At 37.8% G+C, this 18,328-nt stretch overlaps 1 protein-coding gene across 1 annotated transcript in view; it reads left to right on the plus strand.

The window, feature by feature from the left end:
• The window catches only part of SLC38A6 (solute carrier family 38 member 6), a 67,523-nt gene that overhangs the window by 3,227 nt on the left and 45,968 nt on the right, over nucleotides 1-18,328 (plus strand). Inside the window, exons 3-4 of the mRNA XM_052646710.1 lie at nucleotides 129-202; nucleotides 17,338-17,390. Coding sequence (XP_052502670.1) covers nucleotides 129-202; nucleotides 17,338-17,390 — 127 coding nt within the window. The remainder of the gene's footprint in view (nucleotides 1-128; nucleotides 203-17,337; nucleotides 17,391-18,328) is intronic.

Here is an 18,328-nt window from a genome sequence, read left to right on the forward strand (position 1 = left end):
GACTGAAGCAGCTTAGCACTCATACACGTGACCGTTTGAATGTGAAAAAAAAATGTTTTTTCAATGAAATACCATAAAAAGGAAACTTTTAGGGGACAAATTTGACCATGTACTCTTTTATGTTTTAGTTTCTTGCTGCTGATAGTTGCTCTCCTGGCTTCTTACTCAGTTCATCTCCTGCTTAGCTTGTGTATTCAGACAGGTAAGTAAAACGTGTGCATTTGATAAAATAGCCTATTGAGATCATGTCAGCCAGGTTGGCTGTCTCAAATCTAATTTCCAGTGGGAATATTAGGTAGGGTGGTTGAAATGGAGAATTTCAGAAGGTCAGAATATATGGACCCAGTCCTTCAGGGGAATATCCAAGGACAGATGAGGAGGAGGAAACCAGCATTCTTCCCCTGCCTTTCTCCACAAGATGTGACATAGTTTTCTAGGTTAGAGTAGATTAGGGAAAGCACCTGAAAGAGGTTTAAAGGATCCAGACCTTGTGTCAGGGAGGAGCAGTACCCAGGTGTTCATGCTGATCATCTTTCTCCTAGGGTGATCACTTTCTGGAGAACACCTTCCCAGATCTACTACTGCTGTCTCTGCCCCCCGTATATAGATGTGTATATATAAATAAGTTTTTTCCACTTATGCAGTTCAGACATGTATTGAATAAGTTCTTTTAAGTTGCAATGAGTAAGTGTATGAATCATGGAACTGCTTTCTTAAAGTTTTTCTTTTGGCATTAACAAATACTCTGTGTCCACCAATCCTGGTCTTTCTATCTGCCTAGGCTGATCTCCCTTTGGATTAGGACAGTTATGATGCCAGAATCATGAGTTTAAGTCTCATATGGATGGGTTCACTTTGCCCTGTTGTTTTCAGGTTTTTAAGAAACACAACAGATACATAAAATAGATAAAAATGGGATTGTTCTGGTTGAAACAGGTGTTTCTTGAGTATTTTAAGACTTCAGAACAGAGTTCTAAATCCACAGCTCTAGTCTGTTTAATCTGTCTATGCATCAGACGCATCTGCAGATTGTTCTGTAAACAGAGGTTTCTAAGCCTCAGGGATTCTAATTCCAAAAATCTGAGGTAGGATTCAGGAATCTCTTTTTAAAAGTCCTCCAGGGGACTCTTACACAACACTGACTTAGGATCCATAGTTCATAGCTGTAAGTTGTGTCATTGCTTTTGGTCACTCAACCAACAAATACATTCCTTTGCTTGCAGGGGGCTTGGGTGACTGTGCAGACAGATAGAAATACTAGGAAATGATGCAATATTAATCGCAAAGTAACAAGTTGTTCATACAACATCCCAAATTAAGGAGTAAGAGCATTAAAGAAGTATATTTATAAATCCTGCTGAAATGTGACTGAATTTTAATGCATGTTTTGAAATTTTGCTTCTTTGTTTAAAAAAGTTATTTTTACTTAATTGTGATAGTTTATCTAACATCTTCATAGGTTATTTTATCATGGTTTCTACTAAAAGATTAATATGTTAGTCAATCATGTGGCACTTGTGTCTTCATTACCTGAAGTGTTTTGCTTTATTAATTTAAATTATTTGGAAGTAGTATTCAATTTATGAAGATTTCCAGATAATGCTATTTTTTTTTTTTTGCTTTCCTTCAAATCATATGTATTTAACTTTAAAATTCTGACATCTGTTGTTCTTTTCTACAACTTTGGGACATGTAAAGTGAAAAGCTCTGTTTCTCTTTCTTTTTTCTTTTTCTTTGATTTTTTGTAGCTTACTTGGTCCGTGAACTAACTTCTTCATGATTCTTCATATACAGTGCTGCACCTGTCTGCTGTTGATTGAATTCCTTCAGTTACTGTAAAGTTCTCTGTGGAGGTAGGCTTTAAAAATAATAACAGATCATATATATATATATATATAGCATATGCATATGCTATACATATATGCTAGAGAATAATACACAATTTCTCTCTAGTTTGTTGGACTGTCATAAAAGAGTATTCAGACTGGATTCATTGATTGGAGAAAGAATTATCACAAGTCTTTACAGATTAGCTTCATTATTTGCCTAGAGCACAGTAAAAATTCTCCCTTTATAAAAGTTTAGTTCAGTCACTCAGTCATGTCCGACTCTTTGCAACCCCATGAATTGCAGCACACCAGGCCTCCCTGTCCATTACCAACTCCCGTGGTTCACTCAGACTCACGACCATCGAGTCAGTGATGCCATCCAGCCATCTCATCCTCTGTCGTCCCCTTCTCCTCCTGCCCCCAATCCTTCCCAGCATCAGAGTCTTTTCCAATGAGTCAACTCTTCAAATGAGGTGGCCAAAGTACTGGAGTTTCAGCTTTAGCATCATTCCTTCCCAAGAACAAGATTTCTTTTCATGAAATTCTGCTATTTTTGATTTTATATAGGATTTGGGATCTGTCTGGACTTTTCTTGAGGGCTGAGGCATATAAGATACCTTAATCTCTCTAGCCTGAGTTCGTCCTTGGTCATTTCAGTCATGTCCAACTCTGAATCCCCATGGACTATAGCCCGCCAGGCTCCTTTGTCCATGGAATTCTCCAGGCAAGAATACTGGACTAAGGAGCCAATCCCTTCTCCAGAGGATCTTCCTGACCCAGAAAACCTTAGTTTGCCAATTCTAAAATGATAGTGATAATACTTTTCTCTTGGAATTATTGTGAGAATGAAATATAATGACATACACAAAATGTCAAGTCCTTGGTAAAATGCTAGTAGCTTTTATTATTATGAGTTCTCATTGGGCCAGCACCCATAAGGATTGCCAAGTATGTTTATATATATGTATATATTTTGGCTGCATGGCATGTGGGATCTTAGTTCCCCAACCAGAAATTGAACCCATGTTCCCTGCAGTAGCAGAGTCTTAACTGCTGGACCACCAGGGAGTTCCCCCAAGGTGGTGTACATACTGTACTGCTGTCCCAGAAACAGTTGGCTTATTATGATTCTCTGGGGAAATGTTTATGCTCTGGGAATAAATGAAGAGCTCCCCTCCTCTGGTTTCCACATCAGTGTCAACAGAAGAGAATCAGAGTCTTAGAACTCAGCCTGTATCTGGTCAGGTCCCTACTTCCTAGTCCTTGCTCCCTACCACTCACTGCATTGTCAGCATTATTTGCCTTGAGATCATGTGGATTAATAATCTTATACCACTTAATTTATGTCAATTTATGTCACTCAATTTATGTCAGTCAGTTCAAGAATCCTATGTTATCCTTCATTTCCCAGACTCACCCAATATAGTTCTGTCATTTTCTTTTTTTAATTTTATTGAAGTATAGGTGATTTACAATGTTGTGTTAATTTCTGCTATACAGCAGAGTGATTCAGTTATACAAATATGTGCATTTTTTCATATTCTATTCCATTATGGTTTATCACAGGATATTGAATATAGTTCCCCTTAACTCCTCTGAATATTTCCTTACTTTCTTACTCTAGGAGAACCTAAAACTTCTCTCTGAACACTGCTTTCCCTGCAGTTCTCTTAAGTGGCCTCTCTTTTCTCTTCCATGTCCCTCATACTGGTCTGAAGATAGGATAGATGTCCTACTGACATCTCATTTCTACTTCCTCTCCCTAAACCCCAGCTTTGAATCTCATAAAGTCTACCTTATGGATATCATATACAGACTCCTCAGCCATGTTCTGCCATTATTTTAGCTTCTGCTTTCCTTTCAGTTTCTTCAGTATCACCCCATCTGGATGGGTACTGGATGATTTCAGTAGCCATGCAGATAAGCTAACACTTGCATTTCCTTAACTTTTTCTCTTCTGATGATTATATTCTCTGCCTACCTCAGCTACTTATTTTCCTGGTCATACTATTGATCTTGTATTTACCAAAATTTCATCCCCTCCAAAGTCTCATTTTCAAGAATCCACCCTCCAAAAACTACCATCTTTTTAATTTTTTAAAAATTCATTCCTTCAAGTACTCCAACTCTGGCAATTCTTCGCCCCCCACCTGGATTTAAGTTCATCGATCTTCTCCTTCTGCTCTCTCCTTCACTCTCGTCCATATTTCCTCTCTGCATCCAGTTGAAGTTTCTTGTTGTTACAGTCACACCTTTGCTCCTCCCTTTCACCATGTTACTTTCCTGGCAAAACTCCAGTCATAGTTAAATGTAACAGCCTACCTCACACATGCACCTGTGCAGTTGACTATTCCTGAAGAAGAACATGAAGCCATGCAGATCAATGTCACTGTAATTCAGTGTCTAGTGGATCTATGAGATAGTGGATCTGTGATGCTATCATCTAATCCTTATCAACTTCTTCAGTTCATTCACTTGCTTACTCTGCTACCGAGGAGATGGCTTTCATTTCTTCTTTCTCTCAGACCTTCAACACATTCTCCTTGATTTCATTTTTAGCTGATATCCTCACTTTCTTTTTCACTGAGAAAACAGAAACAATCGTAAAAGAACTTTATAAGCTCTTACTGCCACTTCCACCCACCTGTCTTCACCTGTACCTTATATTCTGTTACTTTGGATGAACTCTCTGTGTTCCTGTCTGAGGGTAGCCCCTCCACTTCTGCTGTGACCCCGTCTGCTCTCACCTGGAGTCTTCAGCCACTTTCTCCCTTCTCTCTTCTTTTTCATCATCTTTGTACCTTTCTTTCTATCAGTTTACAAATAGACTATAATTTCTTCCACTTAAAAAATGACTCTGCATTCATTCACTATGCCCCCTGCCTTCATAGGGGATGACTATCAGGTGGCGCTAGTGGTAAAGCACCTGCCTGCCAGTGCAAGAGACTCAAGTTCAATCCCTGGGTCAGGAAGATCCCCTGGAAGAGTTCATGGCAACCCACTCCAGTATTCTTGCCTGGAGAATCCCATGGACAGAGGAGCCTGGAGGGCCCCAGTCCACAGGGTCATGAAGATTCAGACACAACTAAAGCAGCTTAGCACACATGCACACCATCGTAGTAAAGCTCTTGTCAAAATAGTTATCTATACTTCCCCTTCCTCTTATTCTCTCTCGAACATTCTTCAGTCAGCCTTTCCCCATTATTACACAGAAATTACTGTACCAGCATCTTCCACATTGCTGATCCAGAGGTCACTTCTGTCTTCATCTTAGTTGACTAGTCAGCACCATTGGACACAGTTGGTTACACCTTCCTCTGTAAAACGCTTATTCATACTCTCCTGGTTTCCTTCCTGTTTCACAGAATATGCTTTTCCTCTGCTAAATCCTTTTTATCTCCCTGTCTTCTAAACATCAGAGTATCCCTGGTACTGTTCCCCTGATCTCTTTTCTTTTACACTCTTGGGCTCATTACAGCCCTAAAATTGATACCCCTAGCCTGGATCTCTTCCCCTGAATTTCAGACTCATATCCAACTTCCTCCATGATATTGCCACTTGGATATTTAATATGCTAATCTCAAATTTGCCTCTTTACACTGCCAGTCTGCACTTCCCACTGTTTTCCTATCTAAGCAAATGATAAATCTTCCTTCTAGTTGCTCAGGCCAAAGACCTTAGAATTATTCTGGACACTTCTTCTCATACTCCAAATGCATTTTCCAAATGTGAGAAAGTATCTGTCCTATAATTGTTAAAGTAAAATACTGACAAAACAAATGTGAAGACCGTGATGAAAAGGTATAGAGGCTAACCCTTGATCCAACATTTGTATTCGTATTTACCTACATGAGTTGAAAATTTATGAGCATGTATGTTTATAGCAGCTTTATTTATAATTGTTAGAATTTAGAAGCAACGAAGATGCCCTTCAGTAAGTGAATGGCTAAACTGTGGTCCGTTCAGTTAATAGAATATATATACTTCAGCACTTCAGAGAAATGAATTGTCAAGCCTTGAAAAGACATGGAGGAATCTTATAAAGGCATCTTGCTAACTGAAAAAGCCAGTGTAAAAAGGCCGCATTCTGTGTGGTTCCAACTATATGACATTCTAGGAAGGACAAAACTATGGAAACAGTGAGAAGATCAGTAGTTGCCAGGGCTTAAGAAGGAAGGAGGAATGAATAGATGGAAGCAGAGATGCAATTTAAGGCAGTGAGACTATTCTGTATGATACTATACTGGTAAATACATGTCGTTATTCATTGATCAGAAGCATAGAATGTACAGCACCAAGGATGAACTCTAATCTATGGATCTGTGGTGATGATGATGTGTCAGTGTAGATTCACTGATATGACAAGTACACCCCTCTGGGGGGGATTTTGATGGTGGGTGGGGCTGTGCATGTATGGGGACAGAATGTGAAAACCATACTTTCTGCTCAATTTTGCTCTGAACCTAAAATTGCTATAAAAATAAAATCTGTTTTTAAAAAAATTAAGAAAAATACTCAGAGGCAGAGAGGAAACAGAGATAATTCACAGACCAGATGAAAACTTTAAAAACTATATTTAATAGCTTCAGAGAACCAAAAGAAGATATTACATCATTGAAATAAGAACAAGAAATTATTTCAAACGTATAGTAAGAGTATAAGAATCCTAGATGTTAGAAATGAAATTTAAAATTAATTTAGTAGCTGGGTTGAAAAGAGTTAAGGAAATTTCCTGGGGGGAAATAAAAAGAAAAGGAGCTTAAAAATGGGAGAAAAAATATAAGAAAATGAGAGGATCAGTCCAGGAGGTTCAGCATACAAATAATAAGAATTTCATGAAAACAGAAAAATTAGATGATAGAAAATTATCAACGAAATAATACAAGCCAAGTTTGTAACTGAAAGAAATTAGTTTCCAGATTGGGAGAATTTTTCCTGGTAACCAGTGTAATAATTATAAAAGAACTCATATCAAGATGTATCTTTATGAAAAATTAGAAATACAGTTGTAAAGAGACTATACTGAAAGCTTCAGAGAGGAGAAACAAACAATTCTCATACAAAGAGTCAAAAACTATAATGACAAAAGACTTCCTAGGAAGAACTATAAATAAGAAGGCTATAAAGCAATACCTTCAGAATTCTTGAGGAAAATGATCTCAATATAGAATGCTGCTGCTGCTGCTGCTGCTGCTGCTACTGCTACTACTAAGTCGCTTCAGTCGTGTCTGACTCTGTGCGACCCCATAGACGGCAGCCCACCAGGCTCCCCTGTCCCTGGGATTCTCCAGGCAAGAATACTGGAGTGAGTTGCCATTTCCTTCTCCAATGCATGAAAGTGAAAAGTGAAAGTGAAGTCGCTCAGTCGTGTCCAACTCTTTACCAGGCTCCTCCATCCATGGGATTTTCCAGGCAAGAGTACTGGAGTGGGTTGCCATTGCCTTCTCTGAATATAGAATGCTACATCCTGCCAAATTATTATTTAAGTGTACAGGTAGAATAATGACATAAAAGACTCAAAAAATTATCTCCCATACACTCTTACGTAACGAGCAATGGAGGATGCCACTTACCAAAGTTCAGTTCAGTTCAGTCACTCAGTCATGTCCAACTCTTTGCAACCCCGTGGACTGCGGCATGCCAGGCTTCCCTGTCCATCACCAACTTCCAGAGCCTGCTCAAAATCATGTCCATTAGGTTGGTGACACCATCCAACCATCTCATCCTGTCGTCTCCTTCTCCTCCCGCCTTCAGTCTTTCCCAGCATCAGGGTCTTTTCCAATGAATCAGTTCTTCGCATCAGGTGGCCAAAGTATTGGAGCTTCAGCTTCAGTATCAGTCCTTCCAATGAATATTCAGGACTGATTTCCTTCGGGATTGACTGGTTGGATCTTGCTGTCCAAAGGACTCTCAGGAGTCCTCTCTAACACCATAGTTCAAAAGCATCAATTCAGTGCTCAGCTTACCAAAATTAGGTGGTACCAAAAAAATTAGGGATCCAGCACAAGGGAGAGGCTCCCTGGTGGGTCAGACAGTAAAGAACCCACCTGTTCAGTCCCTGGATTGGGAAGATCCCCTGGAGAAGGGAATGGCAACCCACTCCAGTATTCTTGCTTGGAGAATCCCATAAACCGAGGAGCCTGGTAGGCTGCAGTCCATGGGGTTGCAAAGAGTTGGACATGACTGAGCAGCTTACACACAGCACAGGGGAGAAGTGGAGGGAATTCCCAGGACAACAGTCAAACAGCAGGTCTGAGAGCCACCTGCAGGTTGAAGTAGTTCTTTTCACAAAGGCACAGTCAGCTCGCCAGGTCATGCTTGCCTTCAGGAGTTTGTTCAGGATGGAAATCCTTTTCTTTTTATTCTTTCTGAAGGGAGTGCCTTTCTCATTTGTCTGTCTAGCTCTAATTCGTACTAACAGTACCTGTTAGATTAACAGTAGATTAGCAGATCTGGCTGTTACAGAAGTCTAAGAATCAAATAGTGAAAGATTGAAGCAAGGTATTAACAAAGAGAATAAAAGGGGAAAAAAAGCAAGTTAAGAAACTTGGGGAATTTAGACTGAATGTGGAGGAGGGCCTGTCTGAGGATATCTCCGAGATTTCTGACACAGGCCACTGGATTAATGATAGTGTCATTAATGGTCATAAGAACACAGCAGGAGATGCTAGTTCAAAATAAAAATGGGGGGAGTTCAGTTTTGGATATGTGCACTCTGAAGTAAAATTAGATGGACCAGTCCTAGAAGTGAAGCCCAGGATAGAGGCTTATTCATTCATCCTATACTCATTTATCTGTGAGGATTACAGAGATAAATGACTTCCTTCCTTCCCTTAAAAAAGCTCATAATCTAGAAGGGGAGACAAATACATAAGCAAATGATTTATAATGTAGTGTGACCATTTAAATATGTGCAAGGTATAATGATAGCTCAGAGGAGAGAATGTTTTGCCTTGTCTCAGTGGAGGGTGAGGGGGGTGGTGAGGGTCAGCCAGTATTGGGAGGACCGAGCTAAAAAGGAATTTGACCAATAGCCAAGGCAAGAGAGAATATTCCCACACATAAAAAGGTACATACTGAATATTTTACCCACCATACCAAAACTAGTTAACTATTATTTATGCATATGACACAAAGAAGAAAGTGAAACTGAATAAATAGACAAGTGTTAGATCTTAAGGAATTTGGAGCTTTTGCTGAGGCAGTGAGAAGTCACTGAGGTGGTTGGAAAAGAGTCAAAGTAGATACTAGGATTCACCAGTTGTTGCTTCCAAAGAGAATTTTGGTCCTTCTGAGAGCCCACTGAGAAAGAGAACATAGTCTCCTATCTTCCTCTTTCTAACGGTTACAATTCTTTTATGAGGATTTTATTTTTTAGCAATCATGAAGAAATAAAGAGTTAAATGACCCCCTTGCCCTCCCCATTTTTTTAAATGAAACATGCTAGAGTGGTGATTTGAAATCCATCACAGCACCCTCTTTTTGTTAAAAAAAAAAATTCAAAGTGCTTCTTTTATTACCTAAAGTGAATTCCTATAGGTATTATAAGCCACTTGTGGTGGGCTAAGTTAGTTCAGTTCAGTTCAGTCGCTCAGTTGTGTCCAACTCCTTGTGACCCCATGGACTGCAGCATGCCAGGCTTCCCTGTCCATCACCAACTCCCGGAGCCTACTCAAACTCATGTCCATCGCTAAGTAGAGGTGCCCCCAAACATATCCAGATTCTAATCCCTGTGAATGTTACCACTGACGGCAAAAAAGGGACTTTGCGAGGGAGACTATTCTGTGGACTCAGTGCAGTTACCTGGTCACAGAGAGAGAGAGAACTCAGACAGCAGCGGAGAAAGCAATTATGACCACAGAGGCAGAGACGGGAGTGATCTGGCCACAAATCAAGTCAGGCCAGCTGTCACCGGAAGCTGGAAGAGGCAAGGAATGGATTTCCTCTAGGGCCTCTACAGAAACTGTGGCCTTGCTGCTACCTTGATACTGACCCAGTGAGACTGATTCTGGCCTTCTGACCTCCAGAATTATGAGAGAATAAATTTCTGCTCTTTTAAGTCACCAACTTTGTGATACTTTGTTACGCAGCCATAGTATACGAATACAGTACTTAAAATTAATATAATGCCATATAGCAAAGTAAAGGAGAAGCAAAAACAAAATAAACGCTGTTAGTGATAGGATTTTTCTAAATGGGAAACAGTTTTTGGCAAAGTTCCAAACAAAACCAAACATAGTAATTATGTTCCTGGAAATCTTAGTGTGTATTGAAAGCATTAGCCATTGTTTTCTCAGCATCTACCAAACAGAGGGTGTTTAATAAAAGCTGGGTATGTGGGTGATGATGGATGGATGTATTAGATACAGAGGGATTCTATTTTAAAAGTTCCAAATTTAATATACAGGCAGAAATTACATATGTCAGAAGTACCTTTGAAAATTTATTGTATAGTTTATAAAATAAAGTGTACAAATTTACATGTTGGACACCAAGATACCATTTCTCGATAAAGCTGAGAGCCTTTTATTTTTCCCCCACATTAGTCTGGGTACTGGGTGAAGGCTTTGGATCTCTTTAGGGTCCCATTCAGCACTGAGATATTCTCGTTGTAAGAGCAAATGAGACTGAAACTGATTGAAAGACAGTAGATTCCTATTTCCTATCTCAATGCTCACAATATTTGTTTACTGTTTGGTATGATAGCTGCCCACACTATAATTTTGGATCTTTTTCTTGTGATTAATGAGCATAGTTCAGTATTCCCGCAGTTAATTAAGTGGGCTGATTATGGGACTCCATCTTCAGTGAATGGTGGTCTTGTCTCATCCTTTCTGCTGGTAAATGGTTCTCATCTTGCCTTGATTTTTCTCCCCTAGGGGCATGTGGCAGTGTCTAAAGTCCCTGGTGGCTCAGACAGTAAAGAATCCGCGTGCAAGGCGGGAGACCTGAGTTTGATCCCTGGGTTGGGAAGATCCCCTGGAGGAGGGCATGGCGAACCACTCTAGTATTCTAGCCTGGAGAATCCCCATGGACAGAGGAGCCTGGTGGGCCACAGTCCATGGGGTTGCAAAGAGTCAGACATGACTCAACGACTAAGCACAAAGACATTTCTGGTTGTCAAGGCCGAGAATTGGTGGGCAGAGTGAGGTGCTGCTGGCATCTAGTGAGGCCAGGGACACTGCTAAACCGGCTACCGTGCGTACAACAGCCCCCTCTGCAAACACTTATCCGGGTCCAAAGCATCAGCAGTGGCAGGATGGGAAAACCTGAGCTAGACTGTGTGTGTACTGTGCTTTTGCCATGACCCCTTTGTATTGTCCTCCCTGATGGCAGAGTGTTTCCTGTAGCAGAACTGAACTTTACTGGGCTGCAGGGAAGGATGGGTATAAGTCTTTGCAGGATTAAACATATTTTTAAATGAACCTCCTCTTAATTTTATCAAGGTAATAACAGTCACACATATGTGGATGTACATGCCATGTGTATATGTGTGTGTGCACTTATGCAGGAGGACTTGGAACACTTTCCTGCCCATTCTTCCCCACCTCTAGTTCCGTTTCCCAGAGTTCACAGCATTTAGAGTTTTGTTTTGACTTCTTTTGGGGAGTTACCTCTCTAAGTGTAAATCATATTCTTCTACTGTTATTTATTAAGATATTATTTATTGACACCTCATTATGTAAGGTGAGGATTTAGCTTGAGTATACTAGTCCTTCTTCTAATTGTCATTAGTTTGTATTCAATAATTCTTTTTCTGATTATTTGTGACTCTAAACAATACATTTAAAGTTTTGTTTTTGTTTCTTAGATGGTGTCATTTTACTCTGCTATGTTGCATATATATATACTTGTATATATACTGTGCTTGCTTTCCCCTGTTCTCTATTTCCCGTCGTCCTTCTCCTGTACCCTGATATTGTCAAGGTTGACAATATTTACTTTCTGTTTTATAATCTATCTTGTCATTAATGTTTTATGAATAAGTTGAGTCTAAAGTTGAAAAACCAGTGAATAGCGTTTATAGGATATAAATGTGAATCCAGTGTGAATCCAGTTCACTGAAGAACCATGCAGTATGTTGGGACCCTAGAACTTTCTCTGTGCCTGCAGGTATCTCACTTCTGTGACACAGAAAGGAGTATGTTCTTTGTACTCTCGCGTTCTATTTTCTTTTACTATGAGTACTCTAAAATCACACCACATTTAGTTGGTAAACTGACATTTAAGTACACATTAAGAAAGATCAGAAGTGGTGGCACAGTTGCATAGGAGATATTCAATAAATGAATGGCCTGCATGACACTATTAGGGAGAAAAAAGCCAAGAGGAAAATGAAGGAAAGCACAAGAAAGAAAAGAATTTCAAAATAAGAGTGCATTCCAAATGGCCTGCTTTCTGAGGGTTGAACTGTATTTGAATAACTCATGTCCCTCAATCCAGTTCCAAAGATAATATTGCTGCTGCTGAAACTTGGGCTTTGTACTGTAACCAGAGTTTATTAATTGTCCTATTTCATTGAGGAAAAAATGCAAAGCAGACAGAACACTGGAGTAACTAGCTGGAAATATTCCACTGCTTCATGGGAAGCAGCTTTCCAAATGATTCCTGTGGAGGCCAAACTCTTGGTCTAGCCAAAATAGCACTAAAGTGTGCCTTGATGGTACATTAAAGGAGAAAAATTTCCCCAATTTACTTGATTCAGATTTACAGCCTTTCTGCCCCCTCAATGACATAGCATTGATTTCTTTAATATAAAAAACTAATTTCCTAAAATAGATTGCTAGTAACTGCTTGCAGTTATTTATTTAGAGAGGATTGTGCCAAGTATTGCTTGTTTGAATTCCTGTAAAAGGCTGAATTAATTTCATAATTTTCTTAATTAATGTTATTCCTCTTCTGTAAGAATTTGCTATTAGTGTGACTGGTTATTACCATATCTTGTTTTGATAGCTCTCAAAGCATCTTTAACATTATAAATAAGGTATTAAAACACTGATCGTATGTTTTGCTTTATAGATCATATTTGATAAAACCTTTTGTTTTTCACCTAATATTGACATTTTTCATTTTATTATAAACATAGCTTTTAATAGCTACATATTATTCTACTAGATATACCTACCATAATTTACTTAACCAGTTTATCATCATTGGGCATTTAGGTATTCTTTATTTTCAGTGTAATAATGCATAATGAGTATTTTTGCATACAGTGATTTCTCTGATATTAGCCTTATTTTCTAAGATGCACGCTCCCAGGGTCAAATATTATAAATGTTTTCAAGATTTGTTGTTGAGATTACATGCTGAAGTCAGTTCCAATTTACACTTAATTGTCCAAATGATAGAACAGAATTTTAAAAGTATTTCACTATTGTTTTGGTTTATGTGTCAAAATGATCCAAAAAACTGTTAAAAAGTAAATATGTGGAGATAAAGCATTTGGCTGACTATGTACATATTTTAACAATTCCTCAATATTAGGCCAGAAGCCATTATTCATACTCATGATGACTCAGACATGGAAAAATACTTCTAATTTTTGCAACATATAAGAAGATGACAGTTACGGAACTGAATGACTAGCCAGATCTGCTGACTTGAAAAATAGAATTAGGATTTGAACATAGTAGTCAAACCCTGTTTAAAAGTCTAAACATTTTTTCACTTTGAATTTGGGACTCTGCTGTATTTAGAGTTATTTTTTAAAAAGTAGAAAATAATAGAGAATTAATTTGAGGTTGCTAAGATGTATGCCACTGTTGTCTGAAGTTGCAGTTACAGCTATCTTCATTAAGCTGTTAGTGTGGTTATATTTTCTGAAGTAATGTTCTAATTTAGAGATTAAGACTAAGTGCTAAATGTTTAATTTATTTAAATTTAGGTAATTGAAATAGCAATTCTTTTGGGATTATTTCAGTATTATTTTTGCCTAAAGCAAAGTTACTTGCTTTTTAAAATTTTATTTATTTATTTATTTTTAATGGATAATTGCTTTACAGTATTGCATTGGTTTCTACCAAACATCAATGTGAATCAGCCATAGGTTTACCCATGTCCCCTCCCACTTGAACATCCATCCCACCTCCCTCCCCATCCCACCCCTCTATGTTGTTATCCAGCCCCCATTTGAGTTTCCTGAGTCATACAGCAAATTCCCACTGGCTATCTATTTTACATATGGTAATGGATGTTTCCATGTTACTCTCTCCATACCTCCCATCCTCTCCTCCTCTTCTTCTCATGAAAAGTTACTTGCTTTTTATATTTACTAATATACAATTTATGGGGCTGTCTAAGTGGCGCAGTGGTTAAGAATCCACCTGCCAATGCAATAGATGCAAAGAGAAGTGGGTTCTATCCCTGAGTTGAGAAGATCCCCTGGAGTAGCAAATGGCAACCTGCTTCAGTATTCTTGCCATACTTGTTTTCTCCTATTTAAAAGTGAAACAAATCCTAGCTACATTTTTTGAAGATTATTATCTTGATAACTTACTCCATGACAAAGAAACTAATGCAAAATAGGTAATTTTTAAAGCAAATTTTGTGATGTATTTCCATGTATAACACTGAAAGCCACCTTGCTTTAAGCCCTTGGAAGGAAAGTTTTTTTTTTAAACAACACTTTCAACTGTAATATGAAAGAGGGATGCTGAACATGAACACTGATGTTCCTTTAATCTCATGCTTCATAGTGACAAATCAGAGACCTTCTGAAGACTTGGTTCACATACATATAGTATGTAACAAAATTCCCTTCCCAATGTCAAATTAGAAGCTAATATTTAGAGCTTTTTCAGGTTGAATATATAAAACCAAGCCTTTGGAATGTTAAATATAAAAAATTATGTCCCTATAAATAACATTATTACTTAATTATGTTTAGGAACTTTGGAACAAACTTGTAAAGATTTATTGGTTGAAATAATTAATAATTTTTGTGATGACATTCACTTTAGAACATATGCATTTAGAAAAATAGAATTTGGGCATTTCAAGTAGAGGAAAAAATTCCAGATCTCAGTTTTTTAACTCTTTTTAAAAAAATTTTTATGTTTAAAATATGTCTACAATCTGCCCCTCTAGGATTATTCTAGGAAATTATTCTAGGAAATCATTCTAGGAAATCTTTCACTGTTAAAGCATGAAGGTTCCTACTTGTAATTTAATTATATATTCCAGTCTTTGGGACTCTGTGGGAGAGGGAAAGGGTGGGATGATTTGGGAGAATGGCATTGAAACATGTATAATATCATATATGAAATGAATCACCAGTCCAGGGTTGATGCATGATACAGGATGCTTGGGGCTGGTGCACTGGGATGACGCAGAGGGATGGTACAGGGAGGGTAGTGGGAGGGGGGTTCAGGATGGGGAACACGTGTATACCCGTGGCGGATTCATGTTGATAAATGGCAAAACCAATACAATATTGTAAAGTAATTAGCATCCAATTAAAATAAATAAATTTATATTAAAAAAATAAAAATAAATTGTCCTTGCCCACTGTTGAGCAGTGTGTAAATACATTTTAAAAAATAGCTGTGTCTGGGACTTCCCCTGGGGTCCAGTGGTTAATACTCCATGCTCCCAATGCAAGGGCACAGCTTTGATCCCTGATCAGGGAGATAAGATCCTTCATGCCGCATGACCCAGGTAAAAAAAATTAAAATACTAAATAAAAAATTTTAAAAATTAAAAATAAATGTCACGCAAAAAGTTCTAAATTCTTTGATCAACCCTGATAATAGATTATAATTTTAAAATGTTAAAAATTTTTGTTCTTAAGTAAAACTTATTTTTTTAAGCATTTCACTGTTTTCTTTCTAACTTTGTAGTTATAACATGTAAAGACCACATATGGTTTTCAAAATGCTTATGTTTTCATACTTCATGAACTTTGTTCACCTTATGGCATGTTTAAAAAACTGATAATTAGAAGATCGTGTCATTTAAGAGCTAAACAGTGCTAAAAGATGAAAGTATACAGGAGGTTTTTGTTAATATAGTGATAGCTTAAAGAAACCCAAGTATATCTTGAGAGGATATGTTAATAGCTTGCTTTAAGAAATGATGATCCATATCTTTGATTCACTAGGAAATGTGTGATGCTATTATCAAGTCTTAGTATCTGCTCACCTGCCTTTTTTAGCATTGTAAAGTTGAGGACTTCTCAAACTTTGTTGTTGTTGTTCAGCCACTAAGTTGTGTCTGACTCCCTCCACCCCATGAACTAACCATAGCATGCCAGGCTTCCCTGTCCTTCACTATCTCACAGAGTTTGCTCACATTCATGTGCATTGAGTTAGTGATGCTATCTAACCATCTCATCCTCTGCCACCCGCTTCTCCTCTTGCCTTCAATCTTTCTCAGCATCAGGGTCTTTTCCAATAAGTTGGCTCTTTGCATCAGGTGGCCAAAGTATTGGAGCTTCAGCTTCAGTCCTTCCAATGAATATTCAGGGTTGATTTCCTTTGGGATTCACTGGTTTGATTTCCTTGCTGTCCAAGGGACTCTCTAGAGTCTTCTCCAGCACTGTAATTCAAAAGCATCAATTTTTGGCACTCAGCCTTCTTGATGGTCCAACTCTCACATCCATACATGACTACTGGAAAAACCATAGCTTTGATTTAGGATTATATAAACGTTTTTAATGCTCTTATTTTTACCTGTGGTATCACTAATTTTAACATGAAACTTCCATTTAAGGACAAATTTGGTTCTTTTATGAGCCTTTTAATTTTCATCTTTTCTGTGATCACAATTCTGGAACATGTGGAATGAAAATGTAATTTCATTCTCTCTATGATGAGAAAGAAAATATATTCCCTTATCACAGGATGAAGGTATTGTTTCCATCTGAATATATTATATCCTAGGTAGCCTGGAAAAGTGAATGTCTCTGAAAGTATGATTTAGCTTTTATACTTGATGAAGCTTTATTTACATAGACAGTTTTTAGGAACTGTTGTCAACGAAAATTTATATTTGGACAATGTAGTCTGTGAATACTGTTTAGTGAGTAGTGGGCTGTTCTTAAGTAATAATTATTTGAATTAATGCAACTTAGGTAGTTAGACAACCTTAGGAATTGCTAAACTCTATTGAGGACATTTTCTTTATGGATCATAAGTTTTCAACTTTCCCCCAAGTCAATACTTCAGCTTTAAATTTAATGTGATTGTCAAATAGCTGGGCTTCCCTAGTGGCTCAGACGGTAAAGAATCCACCTGCAATGCAGGAGACCTGGGTTTGATCCCTGGGCTGGGAAGATCCCCTGCAGGAGGGCATGGCATCCTACTGTAGTATTCTTCCCTAGAGAATCCCCATGGCGGGCTAGTCCATGGGGTTGCAAAGAATCAAACTTGACTGAGTGACCAAGCACAGCGCACAGCACACAGCACATCAAATGGCTGCAGGCAGTAGTGGAATAGTTTTCTTCCATGTAAGACTCGGCACACAGATGGTATTGTGTAAAAATAACAGTTATAATTTCTCTCAACAGCTGTGACATCTTATGAAGATCTTGGACTCTTTGCATTTGGATTACCTGGAAAGGTAATTTTTTTTTTCCTTGCTGTATTCAAAATCCTGAAAGGCAGTTTTTCCCTTCCATTTCCAGTGAGAAAAGACAAGTATATATGGGAGGAAGAAATTAAGGGAATAAAAGGAAACAAAAGTGAAGAAAAGGAATGATGGGAGCAGGAAGAGAAAGAAGAAATCTCTATGACCTTCCTAAAAATACATTGATAAATATAATTCAACACTTAAATTTTTTAGTGTTTTTTACTCTAATGAAGGAGAGCAGTGACTTATAATTTTAAATCAATAACAGTGGCCTGTTTTAACATTTTGTAATTAATGTTGATTAGATTATGTTTGAATTCTCATGAAGACTGGATAAGACAGATGCATAGAATTAACCTTATAGCATGTTTATAAAATTGATAATTAGAAGATCATGTCATTTAAGAGCTGAATAGTGCTAAAAGATGATCCTTCATTTAGAAGTGAGGAAATTAAGGCCCAGAGAAGGGAAGGGGCCTATTTGTCTATAATTACTCAAAGCCAGTATGGAAGCATAGGAGTCCAGACTCAAAATCTATTATTTTTCCTCCCCAGAATGAGAGAAATAACAACAGTATTTATGGGACATTCATTGGCGGTGGGCATGCTAATCTAGTTTAGTTAAACTAATTACCTGTCTTCCACAGATAATCTGGAGTTAAATATTATTGTTAGTGTTTTAATAATTATTTTTTATTTCTGAAGAGCTATCATACTTCTAAAACCCATTTGTATGTTGATTCCAAACAGAGCTTTTTCTTTTCATTTTGTAAATCTGTTGTTTGTATTTTTTGTTTGTTTTTAATCTAAAAGGATGCTATTTTGTTGGTGGCTGAACTGACCTTTAAGAATTAAGTCTGAGAGGAAAAAGATACAGCTATGTAATGAGGGGCAGGAGATGTGTATTTGCATTCAAATTAACTTTGCAT

Source organism: Budorcas taxicolor, chromosome 10 (assembly GCF_023091745.1).
Source record: "Budorcas taxicolor isolate Tak-1 chromosome 10, Takin1.1, whole genome shotgun sequence".
NCBI classification, from domain to species: Eukaryota; Metazoa; Chordata; class Mammalia; order Artiodactyla; family Bovidae; genus Budorcas; species Budorcas taxicolor.